General features: G+C 42.7%; 1 protein-coding gene across 1 annotated transcript in view; it reads left to right on the top strand.

Moving 5' to 3' along the window:
* Positions 1-13,565: 13,565 nt before the first annotated feature.
* The window catches only part of FBN1 (fibrillin 1), a 229,298-nt gene continuing 219,161 nt past the window's right edge, over positions 13,566-23,702 (top strand). Inside the window, exons 1-3 of the mRNA XM_032232926.1 lie at positions 13,566-13,642; positions 15,362-15,460; positions 21,609-21,704. Of these exons, the coding sequence (XP_032088817.1) occupies positions 15,409-15,460; positions 21,609-21,704 (148 nt within the window). The 5' untranslated portion in view covers positions 13,566-13,642; positions 15,362-15,408. The remainder of the gene's footprint in view (positions 13,643-15,361; positions 15,461-21,608; positions 21,705-23,702) is intronic.

Genomic DNA, 23,702 nt, shown 5'->3' with positions numbered 1-23,702 from the left:
TAATCCAAGTGTGGCCTTACCAAGGCCTTATAAAGTGGTATTAAGACTTCACGGGATCTTGATTCTATCCCTCTGTTTATGCAGCCTAGAACTGTGTTGGCTTCTTTGGCAGCTGCTGTACACGGCTGGCTCATATTTAAATGGTTGTCCACTAGGACTCCAAGATCCCTCTTAAGATTGCCTCTTAACTCTAACAACATCAACCACAACAATTAAACAATGCATGGAAATTTTGATCCTGTAAGCAACGTGTGATGAAAATTCAGGAGTGAAAGATAGAAATTCTAAAAATTAGATAACTTTCTCAGATTTGAACTAGATGACCTACAAGATCCCTTCCAATTCTGTTATTCTCTTAACTATTAGATTAGCTCTCCCCTTAAGCAGTTTTCATAATTTGGGCCTCTGATTTGCACATTTATCAATCCCTTGTACTCAAAATAGGCCTACCTATTGATTACATCAGTGCTGAAAGGAACCAAGCGCTGAATGGGTGCAGCTGCTGGCATTTTTCTAAACTTTCAAATATTTATACCACCCACCAAAATATTTATCCCAAGATAGTTCACAGTATAATTAAAGCAAAGCAAAAATATATTGTTTAAACAATGAGCTGCCTAGGAATTAGTGTAGTGTAAATGAAACATATACTAGTTAGGCAGTTTAAAATATCCACATGCTCAGCTAGCATATTTTGTAATTTTTTTTAAGGTAAAGGTAAAGGTTCCCCTCGCACATATGTGCTAGTCGTTCCCGACTCTAGGAGGCGGTGCTCATTTCCATTTCAAAGCCGAGGAGCTGTCCGAAGATGTCTGACTCTGTTACTCACTCCTTTACGTGGTGCTAGGGATTCGAACCACCAAACCGCTGACCTTTCTGATCGACAAGCTCAGCGTCTTAGCCTCTGAGCCACTGTATCCCTAATTTTTAAAGATGCGAGCAATAAACACCCAAGTAAATAAAATAGGTTAATTTGAGATCAATACAAGTACTCTTATGACTTATGATCCTAATTGAACCTGGAATTATGGTCGTAAGTCACAGCGGTTGTTAAGTGGATCACATTGTGACCGTGCCTGATTTTTCAGTCTTTTGTACTGGTCGTTAAGTGAAGACAATGGTCGTTCAATGTACTCATTTTAGCCAAAGGATGTTTTTGGCCAGAAACGGATGCAAACATCAATTTTGGGACAAAAATGCCAACAATTTTAGTGACATGATCAGGGAATGCTGCAGACAGCCATAAATATGTACCAGTTGCCCAGTGCCCAAAAGGGGATCACGCAATCACGGGAGATATTGGAACTTTGAAACCAGGTCCTACCGTAAGTAGATCCATTGTAACTTTGAACATTTGCTAAGCAGTTGGTCATAAATTGAGGACTGCCCGTAACTCCTTGAGGAAGGCTTTTGCAATCAAGGGATATATCAGTGGTGGGTTTCAAAAATTTTTGGAACCTCTCCTGTAGGTGTGGCCTGCTTTACGGGTCCACTGGTGGAACCTCTTCTAACCTGTTCGGTAGATTTGACGAAACGGTTCTACTGAATAGGTGCGAACTGGTAGGAACCCACCTCTGGATTATATGGAAAAAATAGCAATAGCAGTTAGACTTATATACCGCTTCATAGGGCTTTCAGCCCTCTCTAAGCGGTTTACAGAGTCAGCATATTGCCCCCAACAACAATCCGGGTCCTCATTTTACCCACCTCGGAAGGATGGAAGGCTGAGTCAACCCTGAGCCGGTGAGATTTGAACAGCCGAACTGCAGAACTGCAGTCAGTAGAAGTAGCCTGCAGTGCTGCATTTAGCCACTGCACCACCTCGGCTCCCCACTGTTGGAGATAACTTGTTCGTGAGTGTGGAGAAGGGCTGGCAGTTGAACTAACACCACCCAAATCCTAAATGAATAAGAACAGTGCAGTTTAGTGGTTAGAGTGTTCAAGATGGACCAAGGCTCCAGATTCGGGTCTAATCTCAGGCATGGAATTTTTGGAAACTTCAGTCGAGGCCAGCCATCCTGTTTTGGCTCCAGCTACCTCACAGAGTTGATGGGAAAGCAATTGCAGAGAAGGGGTTTACCTATTCATTACCTTCCGCTGAAAAGGCAGGATATCCGTTTAACCAGCGGAGATGTTGGACATCTCCAGACAAAGCAGCCAGGGTGTTTTTGGTATTCAAGTTATTCCTGGCGAATGTAGCTTCTTGCCTTTACGATTAGTCGAAGTAGGAGAAGCTTGTTCTGACCCCTTAGAAAGCAAGAAGCAGAGTCTTGGTCCTGGCAAAACCTCTTTTATTTACACAACTGTGAATTCCTTTCAAATCACAGTCCGCCAGGCTTGGCAAACAGTCTTTCAGAGGCATATTTATCAACACGAACCTTATCTCGCTTGGAGACCAGCCAGATAACTAGTTTCCAAATGCAGGGCAAGGCAGCACTTGGCACAGAGTCTCTTATAGTTAAAAAGAGAACTGTCCACTCTTGAAACGACCGAATGAATGTTTCCTGCAAAAGCCCCTCCTCATTCGCTCCTCTTTTGTTTCCTATGGGAGGAGCCAATCACCTCCAAGGTGTGGCTTTACTCCCAACTCGACCCTGCTTTCTTAGTTGTTCTTGTCTTCCGGCAGCTCTCTGGATGTGCACACTGGGAACAGGCTCCAGCTGCTCATCTGCCTCACAGCTGTCGATCTCCCTCTTTGCCTCTGACGCAGAGCCCTCATCTGAGCTCTCCTCCGCCCAGGACTGGCCCATGTTCCTCCCCAACTTCCTCACTGTCCGACTTTGCTGCCAGCTCCATTGGCTGCCAGTGAGCCACAACAAAACTGTGCTCATTTTAAGAGGTCGTAATTGATATAGAGCAGAATTCAGTTTGTCCTACCATTGCCTACGACTTATAGTTAAAAGCTTCCTCTCCTTTGCCTTCTGCGGTCCAAATCTCACTTTCTTTGGTGAAAGTTGGTCTCTGGAATACTTCAGCGGTAACTTTAATATTCCAATTTATAATGAGGCTTATGGTTTTTTTCGATTTCCAACCCCTTAACTTACCACTAAATGGCTGCTGTGGAAGATCAGACTTAGCATACTGGTAAATATTGGTTTAGGCTGGGAGAAACCTCAAATGTTATTCTTTGCCCCTCTTGCTACTTCTGGCTGGTGCACCTGACTGGAAGCTTTCATCGTACTTAGTGCCATGCTGTGTGCCCACGTAGAACAAGATGGCAAGCTGCTTTTTGGCTGGGACACAACGACCACAATATAAACAGAAGTCTGGAGAAAAGATGGGGAAATGTTCCGTCTTTAGCTCAACAGCTAAACAGTTTGGGGTCATCCCATATCCTTAGAGATACTTCAAAGGATCTCAGGCCCACCTGCGCAATATAAATAAATCCAAATGTTAAAGTTTAGGGTTTGTTTTTTTTAAAAAAAAGATGCTCTCCTAAACTGGATAGTTAATAATCACATATCTATATAAGACGTTCATGTTGTTTTTGTGAATTTGCGAATTGCTCAGACTTCGTTGGAGGGACACGGTGGCTTAGTGGCTAAGACGCTGAGCTTGTCGATCTGAAAGGTCGGCAGTTCGAATCCCTAGCGTCGCGTAACGGAGTGAGCTCCCGTTACTTGTCCAGCTTCTGCCAACCTAGCAGTTCGAAAGCATGTAACAAATGCAAGTAGAAAAATAGGGACCACCTTTGGTGAGAAGGTAACAGCGCTCCATGTGCCCTCGGCGTTTAGTCATGCTGGCCACATGACCATGGAGACGTCTTTGGACAGCGCTGGGTCTCTGGCTTTGAAATGGAGATGAGCACTGCCCCCTAGAGTTGGGAATGACTAGCACATATGTGCAAGGGGAACCTTTACCTATAGATAGATGATAGAGAGAGGGAGGGAGGGAGAGAAAGAGAGATAAACACGCAAACAAACATGAGATACATACTACCTTGTTGTAACACTACCTCCAGTTCTCCATTATTTAGCAAAAATGGAACTTTAAAACCTTACATGTTGGTAACAGGTATGGTGGTAGCTCAGGTATCAAACTAGAATCTTTGATTCTAGGATGCAAATCTAAAAAAAGTCAAATGTGACCATCCTAGTTTAGGTAAATACACACCTGATTTTCCTTTGGTGTTGTGTCCATAAGCTGTCTCTATGGTCATTCAGTGGAGATGCTTTTTTTGGGGAAGGGGAGGGGTTGAACCTGCAGGGACAGTTTTGGGACAGAAGAGGTTCTGCGCCCCACAGGTGATGAGCACCGCCCCCTAGATCGGGAAATGACCTAGCATATATGTGCGAGGGGAACCTTTATAACACATTCTTGTTGTTTTTGAATAAGTAGAATTTGTGAAGCGTTTTGTTAGAAACAAAGCTGATTTTTATACCAAAAAGGGAAAGCTGCCATTAAGAAACGAGTTGCCTGTTTCCCTGACAGTGTGAATGGCACCCCTCTGTCAGATTGAGTGAAATCTTCACATTCCAGCATTGCTAGGAAGTTTCTGTGACAGGTCGAGGTCCCTCGGGTTGAGTAATATCAGTTACCGTATTTGGCTATTCTTGGCGTGAAGGAAACCAAAGCATTTGGTCAGCAAAGCATTTCGCCATGCCGGCTGTCATTCCGAATTCCTGATTTCATCCAGGCCTTAAAGCTGGAGGGGAAAAAAAAAAACCCTCCCTATTGACTTTGCTTAGCTCTGCTGCTCCTGAATGGAATTCCTTTCACAACTTCATTAATGACTAAGTGTTTCCTTTGGGACCTGTTAATAACGCAGCAAGAGAGGGATGAAGGGAGGTTAAAAAAATAATGATGGCGGGATGATGGAATGGGAGGTGTGTATGAAAGGATTTGCAAGAAGCAATGGAATAAGGAAGATGCCTTTGCGCCTCGTTGATAAATGAAGGAAGGGCACAATGATATTCTTTTTTTTAAAAATAAAAAGTTTTTATTTTTAGACAGACATAGACAAACAAGACATGAAACATAAAACCTTCTTCCATTACAATACAGTGTGTTGATTGGTTACAAGGTTTTTGTGCATCCTTTCCATAGTCATCACTAGCAATTTATATGAAATCACATATCATCAAATCGAATGTTTAGATACATTATCATTATACCTCATTTGTTTGACTACCATTATTTAGTTCCATTTTCAATGAGATATACTAAATATTGGGATCATTTATATTATAACAATTCATTACATCATCTTCAATCTAGCCAATAATAATATATCTTTATGTTATGTTCAGTATTATTTTATTATTCTTGTATTGATAACATTCTCCTAGTATCTTTCATTTCCATGTTTTTTTATCTAACCATTGATAAAATAAATCCTGTGTCTTATAAAATTGTTTATCTTCTTGTCTCTAATTTCAAATGTCAATTTACTCATTTCTGCACATTCCATTATTTTGTGAATAACTTCCTCCTGCGTTGGTATTTTCTCATCTTTCCAATTTTTAGCAAATACAATTCTAGCTGCCATTAACACATTTACAATCAAATATTTCAATTCTCTATTGTATGTTTCGGTATAATTCTCAATAAAAAGATTTCTGGTTTAAAGTCTATATGTTTTTGTATCATTTTTTCCAACCAGGTGTGGATTTTAGTCCAATATCTTTTAGCTTCTATGCAAGTCCACCATATATGGTAATATGAACCTGGTATCTGATGACATTTCCAACACTTTTATGATTTATTCTTGAACATTCCTGCTATTCTCGTCGGGGATAGGTGCCACCGGCACAATGATATTCTGCCCTCTAGTACAAATATTCCTCGGCTTACAACAGTTCATTTAGTGACTACTCAAAGCAGGGGTGGGTTCCTGCCAGTTCTAACCTCTTCTATAGAAGAGGTTCCACAAATCTACTATGCCATTTAGAACCGGTTCCAGCTCCTCCCCCCACCCGTCATCAAGATGAAGAGCAAGATGAGGAATTCTGGGAGTTGAAGTCCACAAGTCTTAAAGCTGTCAAGTTTGAACACCCCTGGGGTTTTTTTCTAAAGGGTTAGGGGTGCAAAGGTCTTGTAACATGACAGCTTTAAGATTGCACACTTCAATGCCAGAATTCCTGAGCCAACATTTTGATTGCTAAGCAAGAGTGTTGTTAAGTGTGTTTCACCACATTTTACAAGTTGGCCACACCCACCCAGTCACATGACTGCCAAGCCACTCTCACCCAGTCACATGGCTGGCAAGCCACTCCCAGAAAGCAGGCCACACCTATAGAAGAGGTTCTAAAATTTTTTGAAACCCACTACTGGCCTCACTGGAAACCTTTGGCTTAATGTTATAGGTAAATTAGGCCATGCATCGTGGTCAACAAACTCTAGTTAAATACCAATGCACTAAGGTAAAGGTTCCCATCGCACACATGTGCTAGTCATTCCTGACTCTAGGGGGCGGTGCTCATCTCCGTTTCAAAGCCGAAGAGCCAGTGCTGTTCGAAGACGTCTCCGTGGTCATGTGGCTGTCATGATTAACACCCAAAGGCGCACGGAACGCTGTTACCTTTCCACCAAAGGTGGTCCCTATTTTTCTACTTGCACTTTTATGTGTTTTCGAACTGCTAGGTTGGCAGAAGCTGGGCGAAGTCACGGGAGCTCACTCTGTTAACGCGGCGCTAGGGATTCGAACTGCCGAACTGCTGACCTTTCTGATCGATAAGCTCAGCTTCTTAGCCACTGAGCCACGGCGTCCCTGATATACTAATAACATGTGGCAAAACCACAAAAACCCATTGAGTGCTAGCTCTGGATTCATGGTTAGTTTAGGTCCTAGATCGATACACTGAAAGAAATTTTCTGTGGCCAGAAATTTCAAACTAATTTGCAGAGGCCAAGCAGGGGTAGATCCAAGGGAATGATAAAGTAGGAAAAGTCCGTTTCACACAATAAATGCTTTGTGTTTAAAAACATGTCAAGATTTAGGAGACTTAGAAGCAATCACCATGTTTTTTTCTGAGGTAAATATTTGTTCTATTGTGGCCAGGCACTTCAGCTTGTCCAGAGGATCAATGCTATCTCAAATGTAGGTTGTTGTTGTTGGTTTGGGTTGTCATGTTGTGCAATCCAGTGGTTCTCAGACCCTCTAGAATAGCATTTCTCCAAGAGATGGTGATCTGAGAGCCAGATTTGATCGCGTAATGACAGTGAAATTAGTGTAATTATAAAAAACAACTGGTTTCAGTTGTTGCAGTCTACAGACAGAAGATGACAGGGAGACAAATTGTTTTGATTAAAAGTATAGTTTGCTTTTCCTCAAATGTAACCAAGAAAAGCGGGGGGGGGGGAATCACAGCTGTAGACATGGTGTCTTGGTAGGGAATAACTTGATCCACTGAAATCTTCGGCAGCAAAGCCAGATCCACACGTCCAGTGAGAAATGCTGATTGCCCACCGAGTAGGAAAAAAAATGTCTATGTTTGTTAATTAATTTGAACCCAAACCTAAAGTCGAATGGGAGGAGATTCTATCCATTTGTGGGAGTCCACAGGCACCAATTGCCCTATTCGTGGGATAACATGAGGGGTTCAAGGTTGACTCAGCCTTCCATCTTTCCGAGGTCATTAAAATGAGGACCCCAGATTGTTGGGGACAATATGCTGACTCTGTAAACCACCTAGATAGGGCTGTAAAGCGCTGTAAAGTGATATATAAGTCTAAGTGCTATTGCTGTTTCCTTCCTTTCTTTCCCTTCCCTTCCTTCATCCCTCCGTCTCTCCCTCTCAGTGTTAGAATGCAATATTGCAGACGAACTCTGCCACAGCCAGGAGTTCAATCCTGACCTGCTCAAGGTTGACTCAGCCTTCCATCTTTCCGAGGTCATTAAAATGAGGACCCATATTGTTGGGGGCAAGAGACTGACTCTGTAAACCGCTTAGAGAGGCCTGTAAAACACGGTGAAATGGTATATAAGTATAATGCTATTGCTATTCCCTTCCTTCCTTCCTCCCTCCCCTCCCTCCCTCCCTTTCCCTTCCCTTCCCTTCCCTCCCTCCCTCCCTCCTTCCAAGGGGTTAGAATGCAGTATTGCAGGCGAACTCTGCCCACAAGTCAGGAGTTCAATCCTGACCTGCTCAAGGTTGACTCAGCCTCCATCTTTCCGAGGTCGTTAAAAATGAGGACCCAGAATGTTGTGGGCAAGAGGCTGACTCTGTAAACCGCTTAGAGAGGCCTGCAAAGCACGGTGAAGCGGTATATAAGTCTAAGTGCTATTGCTATTTTCCATTACGTGGAATTGGGGAGAGGGGCTTGCAAACTTGATGGCTTATTTTCCAGGGATTCTTCGTTTTTCAGTCATTCAGACTGTTAAAAGCAACATCAGGGCAAGAAAGGAAGGTTTGCAAGTGTTTGATGGTCTACGACCCTGATGGCAAACCTATGGCACCCATCCCAGAGGTGGCACACAGACCCTCTCTGTCCGTCGGCAGCTGCTCTTCCAGGTTTGCATGCATGCCGGATAGCTGGCCTGGCACGCGTGCGTGGGGCAGCCAGCTGCTCTTCCAGATTCCTGCAAGAGAGCAGCTGCCTAGCGTGAATGTGCACAACAGAACCTGAAGGAGCAGCTGGCGACTGTGCACCAGACAGAACCCAGACAGCTGGTCTCTTCCAGGTTCTGGTGCACGCATGCATGCTCCAGTTTCGGCACTCAGTGCCTAAAAGATTAGCCATCACCGGTCTAAGAAAACAGATCCCCTTTTGGAAAGATAGCAAGCACAAATCAGCATCGTTGTTTGTTTATTCTTCCTTCACCTTGAGATGTGACGTTAAGGCCTATTCCCTGTTTATTTTTTCCTTTCCCCCCCAATAAGCATTCTGCCTGCTGTAACAGCTGTTGTAAGTAGTAAGCTTCAGCTCTGGCTCGTGTTAACTCTTCTAGACTAGAGCAATTAGCTGCAGAGCAGACACCCGTGTTTAGAATTGGCAGAATTTTCCTTGCACACTGAAGGGTGAAAAGGCCAGGTGCTAAAAACGCAGGCAGGCTGAAGTTATTAACCGGTGCGGCTGGCAGAAATTTGCTGCCAAGTCTCGAAAATAGTCACTTTATGTGACTATGATTTACGTAGTAGTAATAAAAAGCTATCTGCTTAGTAATAGTTCATCCTATGCCTGCCTATCTGCCTATCTGCCTGCCTGCCTGCCTGCCTGCCTGCCTGCCTGCCTGCCTGCTGTCTGTCTGTCTGTCTGTCTGTCTGTCCGTCCGTCCCTCCCTCCCCCCCCCTCTCTCTCGGAGCTGCCAAGCAAAGTCTCTTACTCAGAATTTGGATTTTGCTGGGTTGAATAGATTGTAGTTGTAGAATAGATGATCCTTTGTTTCCTAGTGGAGTATCTCGAACCCAGGTAGGCCTTTGGGAGATGTTTACATTGCAATGTGCATCTTTTATGGATTGTTGCTAGTTGCAAAGTTGCGTCCGACCAATCGCGACCCCATGGACAATGTTCCTCCAGGCCTTCCTGTCCTCTACCATCCTTTGGAGTCCATTTAAGCTCACGCTTAATGCTTCGGTGACTCCATCCAGCCACCTCATTATCTATCTTCCCCTTCTTTTGCCCTCAATCGTTCCCAGCATGAGGCTCTTCTCCAGGGAGTCCTTCCTTCTCATTAGGTGGCCAAACTGCTTGAGTTTCCTCTTCAGGATCTGACCTTCTAAAAAGCAGTCAGGGTGGATCTCCTCTAGGACTGACCGGTTGGATAGCCTTGCAGTCCAAGGGATTCAATGCAGGAGTCTTCTCCAGCACCAGAGTTCAAAGGCCTCCATTCTTTGGTGCTCAGCCTTCCTTATGGTCCAACTTTCACAGCCATCCATTGCAACTGGGAAAACATCGCCTTGACTAGACACATTTTTGTTGGCAGGGGGATGTCTCTGCTTCTTAGTATGCTTGTATGGATATTCCTGTGGGAAAAGATTTCACACCACCGTCCCAATGCTGCTTAAATACTATTGCATCTTTCCAATCCACTTTCAGTGAGAAGTTTATTGAAATTGAATGAACAGGTAGTCCTTCGTCTACAACAATTTATTTAGTGACCGATCAAAGTTACAACAATATTGGAAAAAAATGATTTGTGACCGCTTTTCACACTTACAGCCAGGATCTGAATACGTGTTCAAAATCCAGACACTTGCCAAGTGGTTCATACTTATGACCGTTGCGGGGTCATGGGATCTCCTTTTGTGACCTTTTGGGTCAATGGGGAAGCCAGATTCACTTAACAACTGTGTTACTAACTTAACTGTAGTGATTTGCTTAATATCGGTAGCAAGAAAGTTCATACAATGGGGCAAACTTGACTACACTTGCTTAGCAAGAGGAATTTTGGTGCTCAATTGTGGTTGTAAGTCAAGGACAACATGAATACATGTCTCCTATTATGAATCTTGCAGCGATCAAGCCTTATGCTGCAGGACTTAGAGAAGGTCTCACCATACGCTAGGGATTCGAACCGCCGAACTGACGACCTTCTGATCGACAAGCTGAGCATCTTAGCCACTGAGCCACTGCCTCCCTAGATGAGCTAAAGAGAGTGCCAAACTGGTTTTTAAAGGGCCTATTTCTGAAACCTAATTGTACTTGTCGATTTTACAATGGATTTCCTTGTCCCTGCCATTTTTCTGAATGCACAAGTCTGCTTTAAACCAAAACAACTCCATCATCCATTCGATTGTGTATCGTATTCTTTCCCCAGAATCCAGCAGTAAGAGCCACTTCCTATTAGCGATAAAAATCTCGTTTCCTCCTCGGCAGGAAACCAGGGTTGGATATCTTTGCTGCCTTGAAGCACTGGAATCATGTTTGGCACCGATAAGAGGGTAATTCCAAACAAATTTGGTCTGTTCTAGCTACGGGGAGGGCCGTGAAGTTGAAACACAATGGAATCTTTCATAGGTGAATGCATCCATCGCCTGGATTAGCTTTGCCTGAAATGAACTACAGGTGGGGCTGGCGTGATGACCACAATTGACCCCAACGTTTCTGCTGCGGAGACAGCTTAAGTGAATTCTGCCCCATTTTACGACCTTTCTTTTAAACATATTTTTATTTCCATTTTCATAGCATACAATCACATGTATACTATACATAGCCAGTATCATATAGTAATAAATAATGATTACATCAGTTCCTCTTGTCATCAACGCCCCCCCAAAATAAAAACCCATTAATAGCTCTTCTGCTCTCCATACACCTCTTTCTTCTACCTCTCTCCTACTTCCTATCTTTCCTCCATCATCCTTTCCTACTCTACTTCCCCTTCCCTTCTCCTTCTCCTCTCTCTACATTCCACTCCTCCTTATACTCATCCTCCTCATCTTCCCCCCTTACCCTCCTTCCTATCCCTCTCTTCCCATCTTTCTCTCTACATTCCACTCCTCCTTATCCTCCTCATCTTCCCCCCTTACCCTCTCCTCTCCCTCTCTTCCCATCTTTCTCTCTACATTCCACTCCTCCTTATCCTTCTCATCTTCCCCCCTTACCCTCCCTCCAATCCCTCTCTTCCCATCTTTCTCTCTACATTCCACTCCTCCTTATCCTCCTTATCTTCCCCCCTTACCCTCTCCTCTCCCTCTCTTCCCATCTCCCTTCTGTTTCCCACTCTTCCTCTCATTGGTGTATTTCCGCTTCTGAGCAAACTCCAATCTATGTTGATAGTATTTATACTTCCGTAACAATATACTTAACATATCGTAGTTTTAAAGAAAAAATAAGAGAAAACAGTATACATGTGCAATCATCAAACCTCCCCCCCTCCTACCCTCCCCCCCAACCCCCCCCAGTCTTCCCTCCCCCGACTTCCCAGAACCCATACACGGTATAAATCTTTAACAAAAACAGTCTAAAATATATTGGGAAAAAAAGTGTAAAAAAATTGATAATTTCTTTACATTGAGCTTTTACGACCTTTCTTTCCACAGTCTCTTAAGTGAATTCAATTCAATTCAATTCAATTCAATTCAATTGAAGCCCTGCAGTTTTAAATCAGTCACAGGGTTGTTAAATAATCTGGCTTCCCCATTGGCTCGGATTGCCAGAAGGTCGCAAAAGACGATCACATGACCGCAACCGTCATCAACATGTGCCAGTTGCCCAGCGCCTGGATTTGGATCACAGGATGATGGGGATGCTGTGCTGCTATAACTTTGGGGGTCGCTAAATGAATGTTTTAAATAATTTAACAATTACAGTGATTCACTTCACAGCAAGAAAAGGCGTAAAGTGGGGCAAAACTCACTTAACAACGGTCTTGCTTAGCAGTGGAAGTTTTGGGCTCAATTGTGATCATATGTTAAGAACTACCTGTATGTTGGATTTAAATGTTTAGCTATCTGTAAATGTCTTATAGCAAACCACAGTTGCATCAGATGATGATCAACATGCAGGAACATCACTCTCTCACTCTCTCTCTCTCTCTCTCTCTCTCTCACTATCTATCTATCTATCTATCTATCTATCTATCTATCTATCTATCTATCTATCATCTCTCTCTCTCTCTCTCTCTCTCTCTCTCTCTCTCTCTCTCGTGTGTGTGTGTGTGTGTGTGTATTCCAGCATAACTCTGGCACGCCTTGAGCAATTTCAACCAAATGTGATAATTAGATGATTTACTCTTTAGAAACAAACACTGTGGGGGTGAAACACCCCTAACACCCCCCGGGGTGTGGGTTCTGTTAAGATACAGCCTGTTGTGCCTTAACATGGTTTCTACTGTACTACGGTAAAATGGCTTCTACTGTACAACACAGTGGAATTGCCATGGTAACAGCTTCACAGTGCTCCACAAGGGGGCTCCCTCTGGTAAGGGGGGAAAATCCAACATTAGAAATTATATTTGGTCCGCACCTTTCCCCCCTGTAAATAAATACAAGACAACTCCGGATTATCAAACTAATTTGACATAAATAAGTAAGTTACAGACGATGGGAAGTATCAAAACATGTTTGCAACATTACTAAGCACATTTCATTGGATAGTAGCTTATATAGGTATTCTAAATAACAGTTTTATATAAATCTTCACAGTTCTTTAAAAAATGCGGCGTCATTGTTAACTGTCAATGAAATTACAAAGGAAAATGCAGATTTCTCATAATGCCTTGATATGTATATATTATAGATTCGTGTTCATGTATCACCTTAGGTTGATATTAACCATGATTGGGTATTTTCAAGCTTACTATATTTTGTGACCCCAACCTGTTTGTGGTGCATTTTCACTCCTAGAAAATGAGTTAATTTAGTGAACAGAGTTTTGAACTCGTAAATAGAATTTGAAGAATGAGGTAGACGTAGGGGGTGACATTGTAATATAATTTCAAGCATATTTAATTTGTATCTTAAATTATTGCATTCTATTCTGATTATATTTTAAATTGTATTTTATTCCATTTACATTTTAAATTGTGGTTTATTTCAATCTCATTTTAAATTGTAGTTTTTTTGTCTCTGGAACTTAGCATTTTGATATGGCCCAAGGGCTAATCAATAAATATTGATTGATTGAATTTGAAGAATGACCAAATTTCTATTGTTTTTTCTCTCTCTTTCTTACAGACCTAATGTTTGTGGATCACGGTATAACGCCTATTGCTGTCCTGGGTGGAAAACTTTACCTGGTGGAAATCAATGTATTGTCCGTAAGTTGTTATTTCTGCTGATTTTATTGGGAAGTCTCTCATTTGTTTAATTTTTCTAAAATTTTATTTTTATTTTTTTAAAAAGTTAAAATACAGTTAAATTAAGGAGAAATTTCCTGACAGTGAGCACATCAGTGAAACAACCTGTCATATATATATATATATATATATATATATATATATATATATATATATATATATGTGTGTGTGTGTGTGTGTGTGTGTGTGTGTGTGTGTGTGTGTGTGTGTGTGTTTGTGTGTGTTTGTGTGTGTGAAAGGAATATATATATATATGCTTCCTCCCATATTTGGGCATACTAGGAGTTGTGACACAATATATACCTATTTCCCTGGCTTAGCTGATAAAGGACGAGAGCCTGTGGCTTAGTGGCTAACAGAACTGCCTACTATGTAATACAGCACAGGTTCCAATCCCAGTAAGGGTATGGCTAGCTGATGAGAGCTAAATAGCTTGAAATAGATCTATACTAGTCTCTCTTTATTTATCAGCACAAATGCAACACACACACACACACACACACACACACACACGTATATATGTATATATATATACACACACACGCACACACACACACATATATACGTGAAGTATTAGTACTGCTTTATAAAGCCTTAGCAAGGTCACACATGGAATCCTGCATCCAGTTTTGGTACACCACATTACAAAAAACATGTTGAGACTTTGGAAAAAGTGCAAAGAAGAGCAACTAAGAAGATTAAGGGCCTGGAGACAAAAACAATATGAAGAACAATCGCAGGATTTGGGTTTGACTAGTCTAGAGAAAAGAAGGATTAAGGGGGACATGATAAGTATTTGAAAGGCTGCCACAAAGAGGAGGCGGTCAACTTATTTTCCAAAGCGTCAGAAGGCAGGACAAGAAACAATGGATAGAAACGAATCAAGGAGAGAAGCAATTTGGAGTTGAGGAGAAACTTCCTAACAGTGAGGACAATGAACCAATGAAACATTTCTGTCTTCAGAGGTTGTGGGTGCTTCATCACTGGAGGTTTTTAAGAAGAGACTGGACAGTCCCTTGTCTGGACAGTCACTACTAGGGTCTCCTGCATCAGGAGGGGATTGGACTAGAAGGTCCCTTCCAGTTCCATTCTGATGGAGCTCTCTTAAGCATACACTTTAGCAGTGGCAATGACAAAAATAATGTGAACTTTGACTCTTAAGTTTGATGGAGACCGATCTTGAAGACCAGGCAATCGAAAAAGAGTCTGATAGTCTGAACAGGCAAATTCAGTCATTCATTTCATTTCATTTATTGAATTTATAGGCCGCCCAATCCCGGAGGACTCCGGGCGGCTTACAGAAATGAGAAATATAGAAAAGGGGTTAAAACAATAAGACACAACAAGATTAAGAAACAACACAACATACACCCAGTCTAAGTGGGGCTGGACCTCAATCAAGAGGTCAACAGCCCCAGGCCTGCCGGAAAAGCCAGGTCTTGATGGCTTTACGGAAGGCCATGAGAGTGGGTAGGGTCCAGATCTCTGGGGGTAGCTGATTCCATAGGGCCGGAGCGGCAACAGAGAAGGCCCTCCTCCGAGGCGTCGCCAGCTGGCATTGTCCAGCTGAAGGCACCTGGAGAAGGACCCATCCTGTGCGATCTTATTGGTCTTAGGGAGGTATGCGGCAGAAGACGGCCTCTCACATCTCTGAAAGCATCGTCCTTTTCTTATTTACAGCGATTTGCAGACATTCCTGTGGAGATGGGTTTTGCTCCAGGCCCAACATGTGCACGTGTCCAAACGGCCAGGTTTCTCCATCCTGCGGCTCAAAATCAGGTATGCATTCAATATTTGGATCGGTCATCCCTGCTTGGATGGCCAAACTAGTAGAGCAGTTTGTTCATCATTTCCTGATATCTTAGTAGCACAGACAACCAAATAGTGATGTATGTTTGACCACAGCTGAGAGAATCTAACGCAGGGCTGCCCAACCTTGCCAACGTTACGGCGGGTGGACTTCAGTTCCCAGAATTCCTCAGCCAGCTGGGGAATTCTGGGAGTTGAAGTTCACAAGTCTTAAAGTGGGCAAGGTTGGATAACCCTGATCTAGGTTTGAGTTACTTGCAAGCATTTCTTTTTTATTGAAAATTTTGGGGAAAAAAAACTTTTACAAATGTTTTACCTCCCTCCCCGTCCCCTCCCCCCCCCGACTTCCCAAAACCAATACAGGGTATAAATCTTTAACAAAAATATTCTAAAGTAAACTTTAAAAAAAATTAGTATCATCTTTCATTTGAGCTTTAACTCCTCTTTGCTAGGCTAGCTCTAGACAAATTATATCATTCCTTGTTTCTTCAGTCATAAACTATCTGGAATGTCTTAGTCCCATATTTATTTTGAATATAGTCAATTCCATCTTCTCCACTCCAGTTTATATCTCTCATTTGAGTGGTCCTTGAGATATGCTGATATTTTAGCCATCTCTGCTAGGTTTGTTACTTTTAATGTCCATTCTTGAATAGTAGGCAAATCTTCCAGTATTGCGCCACCAGCAATACAAGCATTGCAAGCATTTCTTGTGGCCACATTAAATATAACAAATAACATCCTATCACGACAGTTTCTGATTCCTTCTAATTTTATTTTATTTTTAACTTCGGCACACCTGACACACCCTTTTTAGGAATGAACAAACTCGAATTTATGAAAGTCCCTGTAAGATCTGGTCATCCATTACCAGAGGCCACCAAGCAGAGGCATTATATAAGGGTGTTCAGTGACCTAATTTTTCAGTAAATGGTATTAATTATCATTCAGATGCGTTATGCTTGTCTGGAACTGTTTTATGGGTTCGTAAAGGAGCTGAAAGCACGAGAAAGTGAAAAGTAGGGTAAACATTTACATGAAAGTAGAATAAAATTAATACCACGCAAATAGAAAGTTCTAATTTCTCTTGTACGCAGCAGGAGTGTTTAGCTCTCACATTGATTGGCTTCCCAGGGTTGTGTGAAATCAGTAGTCCAATTCTACTTTTATTAGATGGCTGGTGTTTTGTATTTACAGTTGCATTCTTTTTCAATTGTGTTTTGAATTCATATGTGGTTTTGTTTCCTTTTTTTTTGTTTTTTTGTTAGCCACAGTTCTTTTTGATCTAGAGACAGGACATAAATCTAATCAATCTTTCTTTATTTGCTGGTTTATTTGCACTGCAGGGGCGCTCCCTTTAACTTATTTTTCAGCATCGTTTAATTAGGGCCATATAAGGAATTCGACCCCCTGCTTCACTAATCACGTGCCAGAAAAAGAAAGGATTTTCAGGAAAATGTTGAGTTATAAAAATACTCAAAATATAAGCTTTTGATCTAAGATATCCTGCAGATTCTCAGACTATAATTCCCATGTTCCTGAGTCTCATAGGAATGAGGGGGGAGTTGTAATCCAGCATACAGGTAGTCCTTGAGATACGACCACAATTGACCCCAAATATTCCATTATTAAGGGAGACATTTGTTAAGTGAGGTTTGCTCCATTTTACGACTTTTCTTATTGAGTGACTCACCGCAGATGCTCAGTGAGTAACAGGGTTGTGAAGGGAATCTGGCTTCCCCATTGTCTTTGCTTTTCAGAAGGTCACAAAAGGTGATCCCATGGGCATTACAACCGTCATAAATATGAGCCAGTTGCCAAGTCACTTTTTTCCAGTGGCGTTGTAACTTTGAACGGCCGCTAAGCCGAGGACTACCTGTGTTGGGAAGTCACCAACTGGAGGAAGCCACACTTGAAAATTTTCAACTCGGTTGACTCTTTCTCTACTGCTCAACCTTAGATCCCTTTCCAAGGGATCTGACAAATAAGACTTTTAACCATCGTAGGATTTCTCCTCCCAACTGTTGTCCCAACCAAGAAACAGCCTGAAATGCTTAAAACTTTACATCTGTTCTTTTCCTGGCCCTCAGCGCTGAGACATGGCTGGCCAAGACAGCCAAGGGATGCCTTTTCCGGATCCTCCTCTGCATTTATCCTCTTAGACCTCACAGATGTTTCCCGCAATTCCGTCCTCCCATAAGGATTTCAAAGAGATGGAAGGACGGCTCCACCAGCCTGGCCAAGAGTCCAGCTTGTTAGCTCAGCCAGATGCTTCCAACGCGTAGCCCACTCCTGCCGTTACCTCCTAGCGGTGTCTGTCCCAATAAGGGAGAATATCTGTAGTTCAGGGTTGACATGGGGGGGGGGGGCGGTCCTTGATGCTCTCTGATCTTGGTGCTTTTCTTGCAGACATTTATTTACCCAAACTAGGTAACATCATCAGTGCTAGTAAGGAGTGAGATTTGCAGGGAGAAGGAGGACTTGGTGCTCTCTGAGCTTGGTGCTTTTCTTGCAGATGTTTCATTACCCAAACTAGGTAATATCATCAGTAGTAGTAAGGGGTGAGATTTGCAAGGAGGAGGAGGAGCAGCGGCGGTAGTAGTAGTAGTAGTAGTAGTAGTAGTAGTAGTAGTAGTAGTAGTCATCGTCGTCCTTGGTGCTCTCTGAGCTTGGTGCTTTTCTTACAGACATTTATTTACCCAAACTAGGTAACATCATCAGTAGTAGTAAGGAGTGAGATTTGCAAGGAGGAGGAGCAGCAGTGGCAGTAGTAGTAGTAGTAGTAGTAGTAGTCGTCCTTGGTGTTCTCTGAGGTTGGTGCTTTTCTTGAAGACATTTATTTACCCAAACTAGGTAACATCATCAGTAGTAGTAAGGAGTGAGATTTGCAAGGAGGAGGAGGAGCAGCGGCAGTAGTAGTAGTAGTAGTAGTAGTCGCCGCCCTTGGTGTTCTCTGAGCTTGGTGCTTTTCTTGCAGATGTTTCATTACCCAAACTAGGTAATATCATCAGTGCTAGTAAGGGGTGAGATTTGCAAGGAGGAGGAGGAGCAGTGGCAGTAGTAGTAGTAGTCGTCATCATTGTCCTTGGTGCTCTCTGAGCTTGGTGTTTTTCTTGCAGGCATTTCATTTCCCAAACTAGGTAACATCATCAGTGTTTGTAAGGTGTGAGATTTGCAAGAAGGAGAGGAGGAGGAGGAGGAGGAGGATTTGGTGGTCTCCGAGCCTGGTGCTTTTCTTGCAGATGTTTCATGTCCCAAAATAGGTAACCTCATCAGTGCTAGTAAGGAGTATGGTTTGCGAAGCGCGCGCTCAGCGAACAGGTAGTGAAACTGGTAGAATCCCACCCCTGGTTTGGATTATTGCTGGGGTCAAGTTGAACTAAAGGTTTATTTACCTTTACTTTCACCTGTGGTTAGGCTCAATTTGATGACTTCTAAGCCAACAAAATTCAGTTTATGGTTTAATTTTTAGGGCTATGGGGAAACTCACAGGAAGCCCCGTGGGTCCTCCAAGGAAGGCTGCTGTTGAAATCCTTGAAACTAGAGATGTGTTACCAGTGGCTAACACAGAGACATTGTGGGGCGTGTGGTCTTCTGAGAATTGTACGCAGTTGATTTGAATAGATGCCATACTTTCCACTTTACTGTAACAGTAAAGAAAACATTTACCGTAAAATAGTTTAAGTAAACATTTACTTACGAGACTCAACATATTGTACAATGACAACTGGAGTTTCAAACAACCCCAGTTCAAACAATTCAAACAATGTACTTGTAAATGGTGATTTCAGCACAGCATCTAGCTTGCCAATGAATGAATAAGTCAGAAATTTTCCTTTGGAGTGGGGAAGATGCATTTGAGTATAGTTAAATAATACGATCTGACGTACTCACATTACAGTTGTAAGTGTGAAGAATGCTCAGTGTGACCAAACGAAGGCAATTTACTGAATGAATTGTTGTAAGTCAAAGGATACCTATATACAGACTATATAGGAATCTTGGACTCCGTATCGAAGCAACTGCTAAGCTGTATTTGAAAATATTTAAGTGGCTTTTCTGGTAATTATGTGGGAATGGAAGTTAGCTTTTGGCACGCTCTCCTCTAATTGAAATCAGTTTTGTGGTTTTAAGTTTCTACCCCGCCTGACAGATGATATCATTTCCTATGTGTTTTCTAATCAGGTCTGTTTTCCTGCAACGCCATAAAGCTTTAACTGAGCCATTTTTCAAGCTATGGCCATTACTACCCCTGCCCTTGATCAATTTGGGATGGAATAGATGGGGTCTGCCAGCTAATTATTCTTAAGGTTGTTGTTTTTTCCCCCCCCTCTCTAGCTAAAATTAACTCTTACTAAGAGCCAAAGTGAAAGTCGAATGACATGTAGCTCAATATTAAAAAGGCTGAAAAGAAATGTAGATAGGGACTTCTGGGTGGGCTTCTTATCTCTGCGATCAGAACAAACAGAAAATGGACATGTTTAATCTGCTTTTGAGTTGTGGTTTGGATCCAAAGTAGCTCCTTTGAAGCTTCTTGCTGTAGCAACATAAAGTCTATTGCTGCCATTAAAGGGGGGGGGGACCCTATATGTAGATGCACATAGGAGAAAAACCTGAGGTCCCATTGATTGAATACTCCGAGTTTTGCAGATTTCACATCATTCTATGACCGATCTCATAGGGACACAGTGGCTCCAGTGGCTAAGACGCTGAGCTTGTCGATCAGAAAGGTTGGCAGTTTGGTGGTTCAGTAGTCAGACTGGACTACTGCAATGCGCTCTACATGGGGCAGCCCTTGAAGAGCATTCGGAGACTTCAGCTTGTCCAGAATGCAGCCGCGCGAGCGATTGTGGGTGCACCCTGGTACACCCACATCACACCTATCCTCCGCGAGCTGCACTGGCTGCCTATTGGTCAAATTCACATTTGTTTAATAAAAGGGATTTTGTCGGGACCAGGAATCTGTTTCATGCTTTTTGGGGAAGCCTAGCTCAGAACAAACTCTGAGTAAAATCACAGCATCTTCTTAAATCATAGTTTGGAGGATACTTAAACATATCAAGGGTTGATCATACTTTTTGAGTTAGTTATGCTTTGTGGTTTAGAAATTACAATATCATGACATTGTCCTTTTGAAGGTTACTTTTATATTGGACTTCTTTCCCAGGCTTGACATTCTGCATCTGCTTTATTTGGCATCTACTTGTAGAACAAGTAGAGAATTAAATTGCAAGATTTCTCCCTTCCCCCAAGCACTGACAACAACCAGGTGTCACTTTCTAGTTTACTAGCACCTGGCCAACTATGCTATCTGCAGTTCAGCGGTTCTAATCTCACTGGCTCAAGGTTGACTCAGCCTTCCATCCTTCCGAGGTGGGTAAAATGAGGACCCGGATTGTTGGGGGCAATATGCTGACTCTGTAAACCGCTTAGAAAGGGCTGAAAGCCCTATGAAGCGGTATATAAGTCTAACTGCTATTGCTATTGCTATTTCTAATTTTGCTAGGTGGCTAGCAAAATTGCCCCATATTGGCAACTAGCTAGTGGCATTGAAATACAGTAAAGAGCAAAACACAATATTTTTCATTGTATTATATTTTCTTTAAAAATTGTATACATCTTTGATTTTGACAAGTTTATCTCTACATTTTCTCGTGTATGGTTTTTTTTTTTTAGTTTTCATCTGCCAGTTTTCTCCTGAATCTTCTCTACAATCTGTATTCTCCAAGGATGATCATCATCATAATCTTTTTAAGATTATAATCCCTTGTGGGGTGGAGTCTGGGCAACTGAGTGGAGCTAGCAGAGTGTCTAATGGCCAGATGCCCTTCCCTGTCACCAATGGGGAGTTTTGTTCAGCAGATATATTCTTATTGTGCCAGAGAGAGAAATATCTCCCTCTACCTAGGATCGAACTTATAGACTCTTGACTGCGAGGCGAGAGCGTCACCTCTAGGCCATCACCCCCCTCGCATTCTCCTAAGGCGATAAGGGTAGCATTTTGCCTGCGCCTTTTATGATGTCACCTGCAGAACCAAGCGTAGACGTTGATGGCGTCTGTTTGTGTGTGATTGTTCTCCAGACCCATAAATAACAGACTTGTTTTTCTTTTTTCAAGTGCAACATTGCAACATCAGGTGCATGAATGGTGGGAGCTGCAGTGACGACCACTGTCTCTGTCAAAAGGGATACACCGGGACACACTGTGGGCAGCGTAAGTAATCAGAACGTTCAGTTCGAATCAGAGGTGGGTTCCTACCAGTTCGCACCTATTCGGTAGAACCGGTTCGTCAAATCTACCGAACCGGTTAGAAGAGGTTCCACCAGTGGACCCGGAAAGCAGGCCACACCTACAGAAGAGGTTCCAAAATTTTTTGAAACCCACCACTGGCAAGGACCTTGTAACTTGACAGCTTTAAGACTTGCATGCTTCAATGCCAGAGTTTCTGAATAGCTACTTGGACCGCCTAAGTACTAATTCATAATTTCATATCCGGTCACATGGGCGGCAAGCCACTCCCATCCGGTCACATGGGTGGCGAGCCACTCCCACAAAGGAGGCCACACCCACAGAATTCCAACAAGTTTTGAAACCCACCACTGGTTCGAATTCAGAAACACCGATGAGATGGTAAAGAAGCTGTTGAGAATTCGTGTTTTAAACCATTCATGGAGGAAGTTCATCAGCTTATAAAAACAACAGTAGCAAGAATACCTCTTCATGGCAGGTCCCCCATGGTTTGCTACTCTTCCATTACACACACGCGCGTGCACGCGCGCACACACAAACACACACACCAAGTAACACGAGAAGAGCCTTCTCCAGTCACTTCGATGCAGATTCCAGATTAGATCCAGACGAAAAATGTCACCATTCTGAACGGAGGAATTTTGAGTATAGTAAATGTTGTGAAACGCAGTCCTTCAACTCTTGTTTGTGCTGCCAAATTCTCGTCTAAGAACTTCTATCTTGGCTGCAGTTAAAATAGAAAAATAAAAATAAAATCAGCCACCAGATCAGGGCAGGATTGCGTGTGGATTGCCTGTAATTTTTTTTTTCAGAGAAGCTCGTAACTTTTCAAGAAGTGCCAGGAAACAGAAAAAATCTTGCTGGCTGGAATATGCCTCAGACAAAAGGCTTGAGACTTAACTGTTGTAGACGTTTTTGTATTAGTGTCATAAAGGTATTGGGAAAGTTTGATGTATTTCATATCCGATTAGTGACAAATTTGTCATCGCTAACGGTTGACAAATCTCCATTCCCACCCCACTCTGACGCCATCCAGTTCTCTTTGCCTTTGAGAAGGAAATCTGTGTCAGGCTTATTATCAGGGGTGAAATCCAGCAGGTTCTGACAAGTTCTGGAGAACCGGTAGTGGAAATTTTGAGTAGTTTGGAGAACTGGCTGGCCCCAGAGTGGGGTGGGAATGGAGATTTTGCAGTATCCTTCCCTTAAAGTGGGGAGGGAATGAAGATTTTGCAGTATTCTTCCCCTAGAGTGGGGAGAGAATGGGGATTTTACAGAATCCTTCCCATGGAGTGGGGTGGGAATGGAGATTTTGCAGTATCCTTACCCTGGAGTGGGGAGAGAGTGGGGATTTTGCAGTATCCTTCCCGTGGAGTGGGGTGGGAATGGAGATTTTGCAGTATCCTTCCCGTGGAGTGGGGTGGGAATGGAGATTTTGCAGTATCCTTCCCATGGAGTGGGGTTGGAATGGAGATTTTGCAGTATCCTTCGCCTGGAGTGGGGAGAGAATAGAGATTTTGCAGTATCCTTCCCCTGAGTGTGGAGGGAATCGGGTTTTTACAGTATCCTTCCCCTGAGTGTGGAGGGAATCGGGTTTTTACAGTATCCTTCCCCTAGAGTGGGGAGAGAATGGAGATTTTATAGCATCCTTCCCCTGCCATGCCCATCAAGCCACGCCCACAGAACCGGTAATAAAAAAATTGGATTTCTCCACTGCTTATTATGGAAAGTATAGTAAATTGTAAAGAGAGCCACTTCAGTCTGGTGGTTAAGGCAGCTAGAAACCCGGAGACTGGGAGTTCTAGTCCAGCGTTCCACCCAGAGTGGATCCTGCAACCTAGTCCTCAGACACATATATACTTGCTTTCATTGGTGAGAGAGCTCGATCGCTTGTTTCTACAAGCAATTTACCTTGATTAGGGCTTCTTCGAGCTTCAACCTTTCCTGATCCTCTTGAAAATACCT

This window comes from Thamnophis elegans, chromosome 16 (genome assembly GCF_009769535.1).
Source record: "Thamnophis elegans isolate rThaEle1 chromosome 16, rThaEle1.pri, whole genome shotgun sequence".
Lineage (NCBI taxonomy): Eukaryota > Metazoa > Chordata > Lepidosauria > Squamata > Colubridae > Thamnophis > Thamnophis elegans.
Note: the sequence above shows the minus strand (reverse complement) of the source record. Positions and strands in the feature narration are given on the sequence as shown.